Consider the following 9,351-nt stretch of genomic DNA (forward strand, 5'->3'; position numbering starts at 1 on the left):
TACAGAGATAGGGAGGGGGGTGTAGGGGGCTGGAGGAGGTTACAGAGATAGGGAGGGGGTGTAGGGGGGCTGGAGGAGGTTACAGAGATAGGGAGGGGGTGTAGGGGCTGGAGGAGGTTACAGAGATAGGGAGGGGGTGTAGGGGCTGGAGGAGGTTACAGAGATAGGGAGGGGGTGTAGGGGCTGGAGGAGGTTACAGAGATAGGGAGGGGGTGTAGGGGCTGGAGGAGGTTACAGAGATAGGGAGGGGGTGTTGGGGTCTGGAGGGGGTTACAGAGATAGGGAGGGGTGTTGGGGGCTGGAGGGGGTTACAGAGATAGGGAGGGGGTGTAGGGGGCTGGAGGGGGTTACAGAGATAGGGAGGGGGTCGGTACCTTGGGGGTGACGTGACTAGGTGAACATTGTAGTTTTCAAGCTTGGCAATAACAATGATTGGAATGTCCGCATAACTATAATCACTCTGTGCTTTTCCAATCAGTGCCACAAGCACTTTCTTTAATGTTTATCTTGTCAAGAACTACCCAGCCCGGGTGTCATAATAGAACAACAGTGCGGCGCTCCCTCAGCACCGACCCTCCCACAGTGCGGCGCTCCCTCAGCACCGACCCTCCCACAGTGCGGCGCTCCCTCAGCACTGACCCTCCCACAGTGCGGCGCTCCCTCAGCACTGACCCTCCCACAGTGCGGCGCTCCCTCAGCACCGACCCTCCCACAGTGCGGCGCTCCCTCAGCACCGACCCTCCCACAGTGCGGCGCTCCCTCAGCACTGACCCTCCCACAGTGCGGCGCTCCCTCAGCACTGACCCTTCCACAGTGCGGCGCTCCCACAGCACTGACCCTCCCACAGTGCGGCGCTCCCTCAGCACCGACCCTCCCACAGTGCGGCGCTCCCTCAGCACCGACCCTCCCACAGTGCGGCGCTCCCTCAGCACCGACCCTCCCACAGTGCGGCGCTCCCTCAGCACTGACCCTCCCACAGTGCGGCGCTCCCTCAGCACCGACCCTCCCACAGTGTGGCGCTCCCTCAGCACTGACCCTCCCACAGTGTGGCGCTCACTCAGCACTGACCCTCCCAGAGTGCGGCGCTCCCTCAGCACTGACCCTCCCACAGTGCGGCGCTCCCTCAGCACCGACCCTCCCACAGTGCGGCGCTCCCTCAGCACTGAGCCCTGACATGGTGTTACTCTGATTTTATATAATCCACCATGCTAATTTTGTGATCTGTGTCTGGTTCCACAGTTGGAGACAAGGTGCCCGCTGACATCCGACTCATCAACATCATCTCCACCACCCTGCGGGTGGATCAGTCCATCCTGACAGGTCAGTGAGAGGCTGACACCCTCGCTCAATCCCAATCCCAATCCCAACCCTCGCTCAATCCCAATCCCAATCCCAACCCTCGCTCAATCCCAATCCCAATCCCCACCGATTTCCCGCAATCCCAATCCCAACCCTCGCTCAATCCCAATCCCAACCGACTGCCCCCAATCCCAATCCTCGCTCAATCCCAATCCCAACCCACTGCCCAATCCCAACCCACTGCCCAATCCCAATCCCAACCCTCTGATCCCAATCCCAACCCACTGTCCCCAATCCCAATCCCAACCCACCGCCCCCAATCCCAACCCACTGTCCCCAATCCCAATCCCAACCCACTGCCCCCAATCCCAATTCCAACCCTCGCTCAATCCCAATCCCAACCCACTGCCCCCAATCCCAATCCCAACCCACTGCCCCCAATCCCAATCCCAACCCACTGCCCCCAATCCCAATCCCAACCCACTGCCCAATCCCAACCCACTGCCCAATCCCAATCCCAACCCACTGCCTCCAATCCCAACCCACTGTCCCCAATCCCAATCCCAACCCACTGCCCAATCCCAACCCACTGCCCAATCCCAACCCACTGCCCAATCCCAACCCACTGCCCCCAATCCCAACCCACTGTCCCCAATCCCAATCCCAACCCACTGCCCCCAATCCCAATCCCAACCCACTGTCCCCAATCCCAATCCCAACCCACTGTCCCCAATCCCAACCCACTGCCCCCAATCCCAACCCTCTGCCCCCAATCCCAATCCCAACCCACTGCCCCCAATCCCAACCCACTGCCCAATCCCAATCCCAACCCACTGCCCAATCCCAATCCCAACCCACTGCCCCATCCCAATCCCAACCCACTGCCCCCAATCCCAACCCACTGCCCAATCCCAATCCCAACCCACTGCCCAATCCCAATCGACACACTCTGACCCCTCTCCGTGCACTCTGACCCCTCTCCGTGCACCCTGACCCCTCTCCGTGCACCCTGACCCCTATCCATGCACCCTGTCCCCTATCCATGCACCCTGACCCTCTATTTGTGCCTCTGACCCCTATCCGTGCACTCTGACCCCTATTCATGCCTCTGACCCCCTATCCGTGCACTCTGACCCCAATCCGTGCTCCCTGTCCCCTATCCGTGCACTCTGACCCCTATCCGTCCACCCTGTCCCCTATCCGTACACTCTAACCCCTATCCGTGCACCCGAATCCTTCTCCATGCACCTTGACCCCCTATCCATGACCCCTGACCCCCCTATCCAATCATGTCTTTGAATATCTTTCAGGCAGAGGTGGATAGATTCTGGATTAACTTGGTGGGGGGGGGGGGGGGGGCGTGTCGGGGGGGGGGGAGGGGGGGGAGGGTTGCGGGTGGGAATGGACCTTTATTGGGGGCGTCCGGGCGAAGTGAGGTTCCAATCAGATGGTCCGTGACAGAGCGGCACTCGAGGGGCCTCGCTGCCTCCCACCCCCCCCCCCCCGGCTCCGAGGACAACCTTTTGGGACGGAGGTGGGGAGAAATGTCTTCACCCAGAGGGTGGCGAATGTGTGGAATTCACCCCCACAGAAAGGAGCTGAGGCCAAAACGTTGTGTGATTTCCAAGGAGAAATTAGATATAGCTCTTAGGGTGAAAGGCATCATGGGATATGGGGGGGGGGGGGGAAGTGGGGGAATGAGGATATTGAATTTGAAACTCAGCCGGGAATTCATAATGAATGGCGCAGCAGGCTGAAAGGGCTGAATGGCCTCCTCCTGCGTCAAGTTTCGATGTTTCCTGTTGCACGGGTGTGACTGATGGGATATTTCTGGTGACGCGTTTTACTGCCTTTCCCCAGGCGAATCAGTCTCTGTGATCAAGCACACTGATCCAGTCCCGGACCTTCGTGCCGTAAACCAGGATAAGAAGAATATGCTGTTTTCTGTAAGTTCCTGTCGTCCCGCATGGTTCCGCCGCCCCCTCGCTGACACCCTCCCCCAACCCCACCTTCATCGGGCCCTGTGATGCGCTGCAGAAGTCATCGCGAGCTCACAAAACCAATAGTTCGAGTCCTTAAAAGGCAGAGGAAGACATCCGGCCCATAAAGTCCATTCCCCTGCTGAGGGAGCGCCGCACTGTGGGGAGGGTCGGTGCTGAGGGAGCGCCGCACTGTGGGGAGGGTCAGTGCTGAGGGAGCGCCGCACTGTGGGGAGGGTCAGTGCTGAGGGAGCGCCGCACTGTGGGGTCGGTGCTGAGGGAGCGCCGCACTGTGGGGAGGGTCGGTGCTGAGGGAGCGCCGCACTGTGGGGAGGGTCGGTGCTGAGGGAGCGCCGCACTGTGGGGAGGGTGGGTGCTGAGGGAGCGCCGCACTGTGGGAGGGTCAGTGCTGAGGGAGCGCCGCACTGTGGGAGGGTCAGTGCTGAGGGAGCGCCGCACTGTGGGAGGGTCAGTGCTGAGGGAGCGCCGCACTGTGGGAGGGTCAGTGCTGAGGGAGTGCCACACTGTGGGAGGGTCAGTGCTGAGGGAGCGCCGCACTGTGGGAGGGTCGGTGCTGAGGGAGCGCCGCACTGTGGGAGGATCAGTGCTGAGGGAGCGCCGCACTGTGGGAGGGTCGGTGCTGAGGGAGCGCCGCACTGTGGGAGGGTCGGTGCTGAGGGAGCGCCGCACTGTGGGAGGGTCGGTGCTGAGGGAGCGCCGCACTGTGGGAGGGTCAGTGCTGAGGGTGCGCCGCAGTGTGGGGAGGGTCAGTGCTGAGGGAGCGCCGCACTGTGGGAGGGTCAGTGCTGAGGGAGCGCCGCACTGTGGGAGGGTCGGTGCTGAGGGAGCGCCGCACTGTGGGAGGGTCGGTGCTGAGGGAGCGCCGCACTGTGGGAGGGTCAGTGCTGAGGGAGCGCCGCACTGTGGGGAGGGTCGGTGCTGAGGGAGCGCCGCACTGTGGGAGGGTCGGTGCTGAGGGAGCACCGCACTGTGGGAGGGTCGGTGCTGAGGGAGCGCCGCACTGTGGGAGGGTCGGTGCTGAGGGAGCGCCGCACTGTGGGAGGGTCAGTGCTGAGGGTGCGCCGCAGTGTGGGGAGGGTCAGTGCTGAGGGAGCGCCGCACTGTGGGAGGGTCAGTGCTGAGGGAGCGCCGCACTGTGGGAGGGTCGGTGCTGAGGGAGTGCCGCACTGTGGGAGGGTCGGTGCTGAGGGAGCGCCGCACTGTGGGAGGGTCGGTGCTGAGGGAGCGCCGCACTGTGGGAGGGTCGGTGCTGAGGGAGCGCCGCACTGTGGGAGGGTCGGTGCTGAGGGAGCGCCGCACTGTGGGAGGGTCGGTGCTGAGGGAGCGCCGCACTGTGGGAGGGTCGGTGCAGAGGGAGCGCCGCACTGTGGGAGGGTCAGTGCTGAGGGAGCGCCGCACTGTGGGAGGGTCAGTGCTGAGGGAGCGCCGCACTGTGGGAGGGTCGGTGCTGAGGGAGCGCCGCACTGTGGGAGGGTCGGTGCTGAGGGAGCGCCGCACTGTGGGAGGGTCAGTGCTGAGGGAGTGCCGCACTGTGGGGAGGGTCAGTGCTGAGGGAGCGCCGCACTGTGGGAGGGTCAGTGCTGAGGGAGCGCCGCACTGTGGGAGGGTCGGTGCTGAGGGAGTGCCGCACTGTGGGAGGGTCGGTGCTGAGGGAGCGCCGCACTGTGGGAGGGTCGGTGCTGAGAGAGCGCCCGCACTGTGGGAGGGTCAGTGCTGAGGGAGCGCCGCACTGTGGGAGGGTCGGTGCTGAGGGAGCGCCGCACTGTGGGGAGGGTCGGTGCTGAGGGAGCGCCGCACTGTGGGAGTGTCTGAGCTGAAGAAATGCCTGTCTCTCACCCGCCCCCTCTCCCTCTCCAACCCAGGGCACCAACATCGCAGCTGGCAAGGCAACGGGTGTGGTGGTGGCCACTGGAGTGGGCACGGAGATCGGGAAGATCAGGGACCAGATGGTAGCCACGGAACAGGAAAAGACACCACTTCAGCAGAAGCTGGACGAATTTGGCGAGCAGTTGTCCAAAGTGATCTCCCTGATCTGCGTAGCGGTGTGGATGATAAACATCGGACACTTCAACGACCCCGTCCACGGGGGTTCCTGGATCAGAGGAGCTGTCTACTATTTCAAAATCGCCGTGGCCCTGGCAGTGGCTGCCATTCCTGAAGGTGAGTGACCGTTTCCCCCTCAAAGCCCTTCCCCAGTCGTCCTTCCCCCCCCGCCCCCCCCCCCGCGACCCCCCAACTCCGACAGTGCGGGAAATTAGACCCTCAACTCTGGAAATCCGAGATAGGGTGGCACAGGGGGTTCGCGCTGCTGCCTCCACAGCGCCAGGGACACCCCGGGTTCGATTCCCGGCTCGTCTGTGCGGAGTCTCCCCGTGTCTGCGTGGGTTTCCTCCGGGTGCTCCGGTTTCCTCCCACAGTCCGAAAGATGAGCAGGTTAGGGTGTATTGGCCGTGCTAAATTGTCCCTTAGGGTCCAAAGATGTGTAGGTTAGGGGGGATTGGCCGTGCTAAATTGTCCCTTCGTGTCCAAAGATGTGCAGGTTAGATGGATTGGCCATGCTAAATTGTCCCTTAGTGTCCAAAGATGTGTAGGTTAGGGGGATTGGCCGTGCTAAATTGTCCCTTAGTGTCCAAAGATGTGTAGGTTAGGGTGGATTGGCCGTGCTAAATTGTCCCTTAGTGTCCAAAGATGTGTAGGTTAGGTGGATTGGCCATGCTAAATTGTCCCTTAGTGTCCAAAGATGTGTAGGTTAGGGGGATTGGCCGTGCTAAATTGTCCCTTAGTGTCCAAAGATGTGTAGGTTAGGGTGGATTGGCCGTGCTAAATTGTCCCTTAGTGTCCAAAGATGTGTAGGTTAGATGGATTGGCCATGCTAAATTGTCCCTTAGTGTCCAAAGATGTGTAGGTTAGGGGGATTGGCCGTGCTAAATTGTCCCTTAGTGTCCAAAGATGTGTAGGTTAGGGTGGATTGGCCGTGCTAAATTGTCCCTTAGTGTCCAAAGATGTGTAGGTTAGGTGGATTGGCCGTGCTAAATTGTCCCTTAGGGTCCAAAGATGTGTAGGTTAGGGGGGATTGGCCGTGCTAAATTGTCCCTTCGTGTCCAAAGATGTGCAGGTTAGATGGATTGGCCATGCTAAATTGTCCCTTAGTGTCCAAAGATGTGTAGGTTAGGGGGATTGGCCGTGCTAAATTGTCCCTTAGTGTCCAAAGATGTGTAGGTTAGGGTGGATTGGCCGTGCTAAATTGTCCCTTAGTGTCCAAAGATGTGTAGGTTAGGTGGATTGGCCATGCTAAATTGTCCCTTAGTGTCCAAAGATGTGCGGATTAGGTGGATTGGCCATGCTAAATTGTCCCTTAGTGTCCAAAGATGTGCGGATTAGGTGGATTGGCCATGCTAAATTGTCCCTTAGTGTCCCAAGGATGTGTAGGTTAGGGTGGATTGGCCATGCTAAGTTGTCCCTTAGTGTCCAAAGATGTGTAGGTTAGGGGGATTGGCCCTGCTAAATTGTCCCTTAGTGTCCAAAGATGTGCGGATTAGGTGGATTGGCCATGCTAAATTGTCCCTTAGTGTCCCAAGGATGTGTAGGTTAGGTGGATTGGCCGTGCTAAATTGTCCCTTCGTGTCCAAAGATGAGTAGGTTAGGTGGATTGGCCGTGCTAAATTGTCCCTTCGTGTCCAAAGATGTGCAGGTTAGGTGGATTGGCCATGCTTAATTGTCCCTTAGTGTCCAAAGATGTGTAGGTTAGGGGGATTGGCCATGCTAAATTGTCCCTTAGTGTCCAAAGATATGTAGGTTGGGTGGATTGGCCATGCTAAATTGTCCCTTAGTGTCCAAAGATGTGCAGGTTAGGTGGACTGGCCATGCTTAATTGTCCCTTAGTGTCCAAAGATGTGTAGGTTAGGGGGATTGGCCATGCTAAATTGTCCCTTAGTGTCCAAAGATATGTAGGTTGGGTGGATTGGCCATGCTAAATTGTCCCTTAGTGTCCAAAGATGTGTAGGTTAGGGGGATTGGCCATGCTAAATTGCCCCTTCGTGTCCCGGGATGCCGAGGTTAGAATAGCAGTGTAAATATGTGGGGTTACGGGGATGGGGTCTGGGTGGGATTGTTGTCGGTGCTGACTCAATGGGCTGAATGGCCTCTTTCTGCACTGTAGCGATTCTCTGATAGTATCAGATTCGCTCAGCACCGACCCTCCCGCAGTGCGGCGCTCCCTCAGCACCGACCCTCCCACAGTGCGGCACTCCCTCAGCACTGTCCCTCCCACAGTGCGGCACTCCCTCAGCACTGACCCTCCCACAGTGCGGCGCTCCCTCAGCACTGACCCTCCCACAGTGCGGCGCTCCCTCAGCACTGACCCTCCCACGGTGCGGCGCTCCCTCAGCACCGACCCTCCCACAGTGCGGCGCTCCCTCAGCACTGACCCTCCCACAGCGCGGCGCTCCCTCAGCACTGACCCTCCCACAGTGCGGCGCTCCCTCAGCACTGACCCTCCCACAGTGCGGTGCTCCCTCAGCACTGACCCTCCCACAGTGCGGCGCTCCCTCTGCACTGACCCTCCCACAGTGCGGCGCTCCCTCAGCACTGACCCTCCCACAGTGCGGCGCTCCCTCAGCACTGACCCTCCCACAGTGCGGCGCTCCCTCAGCACTGACCCTCCCACAGTGCGGCGCTCCCTCAGCACTGACCCTCCCACAGTGCGGCGCTCCCTCAGCACTGACCCTCCCACAGTGCGGCGCTCCCTCAGCACTGACCCTCCCACAGTGCGGCGCTCCCTCAGCACCGACCGTCCCACAGTGCGGAGCTCCCTCAGCACGGACCCTCCGACAGTGCGGCGCTCCCTCAGCACTGACCCTCCCACAGTGCGGTGCTCCCTCAGCACTGACCCTCCCACAGTGCGGCGCTCCCTCAGCACCGACCCTCCCACAGTGCGGCGCTCCCTCAGCACTGACCCTCCCACAGTGCGGCGCTCCCTCAGCACTGACCCTCCCACAGTGCGGCACTCCCTCAGCACCGACCCTCCCACAGTGCGGCGCTCCCTCAGCACCGACCCTCCCACAGTGCGGCGCTCCCTCAGCACCGACCCTCCCACAGTGCGGCGCTCCCTCAGCACTGACCCTCCCACAGTGCGGCGCTCCCTCAGGGCTGCGCGATGGATACACCTACAAACGCGGTCTTCGTGTTCAGGTGGTTCTGTCTCCCCTGTTGTCTAACTGTGTCCTCCCCTCGCTACGGGCTCCAGGTCTACCTGCCGTGATCACCACCTGCCTGGCCTTGGGTACCCGCAGGATGGCCAAGAAGAATGCCATCGTGAGGAGCCTGCCCTCCGTCGAGACGCTGGGCTGCACCTCCGTCATCTGTTCCGACAAGACCGGCACCCTAACCACCAACCAGATGTCCGTTTGCAAGGTAAACCTCTCCGCCGTCCAACCCCGACGTCCGGCCCATTCCCAGACCGCAACAACTCGCTAGCGTCACTAACCGAACATCTCCCCCCTCCTCCCCTCCCCCCCCTCCCCCGCCCTCCGCAGCCTCTCCGTGGGTCCCTGACCACCGTCCCTGAGGCGCGGAGCCGGAGATACGACTCCAGGAACTGGCCACTAACCCCGTCCGAAGCTTGCAATTGCTCTCTGACTGTCCCATCGGGAGTCCATCGGCCCAGAGATGTCGGGAGACTCCAACCCACTTTGAATTCCCCGGGATACAATGGGACTGGCCGCCCTTCCCCTCTGTTTTCCCCCCCCCCTCCCTCCCCCCTTCCTCCTCCTCCCCACTCCAACACCCCCTTGTTGAGCCGTCCCAGTGATCCCCCCCGCCCCCTCGACTCCCGCCTCGCTCCCTTCCACTCCGTCCCCCCCCCCCTTCCTCCTCCTCCCCCCACTCCAACGCCCTCTTCTCGGACCCTCCCAGCGACCCCCCGCCCCCTCGACTCCCGCCTCGCTCCCTTCCCCTCCGTCCCCCCCTCCCCCACTCCAACGCCCCGTTCTCCGACCCTCCCAGCGACCTCCCCTTCGACTCCCGCCTCGCTCCCTTCCCCTCCACCCCCCCC

General features: G+C 61.2%; 1 protein-coding gene across 1 annotated transcript; it reads left to right on the forward strand.

The window, feature by feature from the left end:
- The first annotated feature begins 1,180 nt into the window (after positions 1-1,180).
- Positions 1,181-8,789, forward strand: LOC144491290 (sarcoplasmic/endoplasmic reticulum calcium ATPase 1-like). The gene is made up of 4 exons (XM_078208964.1): positions 1,181-1,320; positions 3,160-3,245; positions 5,162-5,459; positions 8,545-8,789. The coding sequence occupies exons 2-4, from the start codon at positions 3,234-3,236 to the stop codon at positions 8,772-8,774; spliced, it is 540 nt and encodes a 179-aa protein (XP_078065090.1). The 5' UTR covers positions 1,181-1,320; positions 3,160-3,233; the 3' UTR covers positions 8,775-8,789.
- The last annotated feature ends 562 nt before the right edge of the window (positions 8,790-9,351 follow it).

The sequence above is a fragment of the Mustelus asterias genome, unplaced genomic scaffold (assembly GCF_964213995.1).
Source record: "Mustelus asterias unplaced genomic scaffold, sMusAst1.hap1.1 HAP1_SCAFFOLD_4931, whole genome shotgun sequence".
Lineage (NCBI taxonomy): Eukaryota > Metazoa > Chordata > Chondrichthyes > Carcharhiniformes > Triakidae > Mustelus > Mustelus asterias.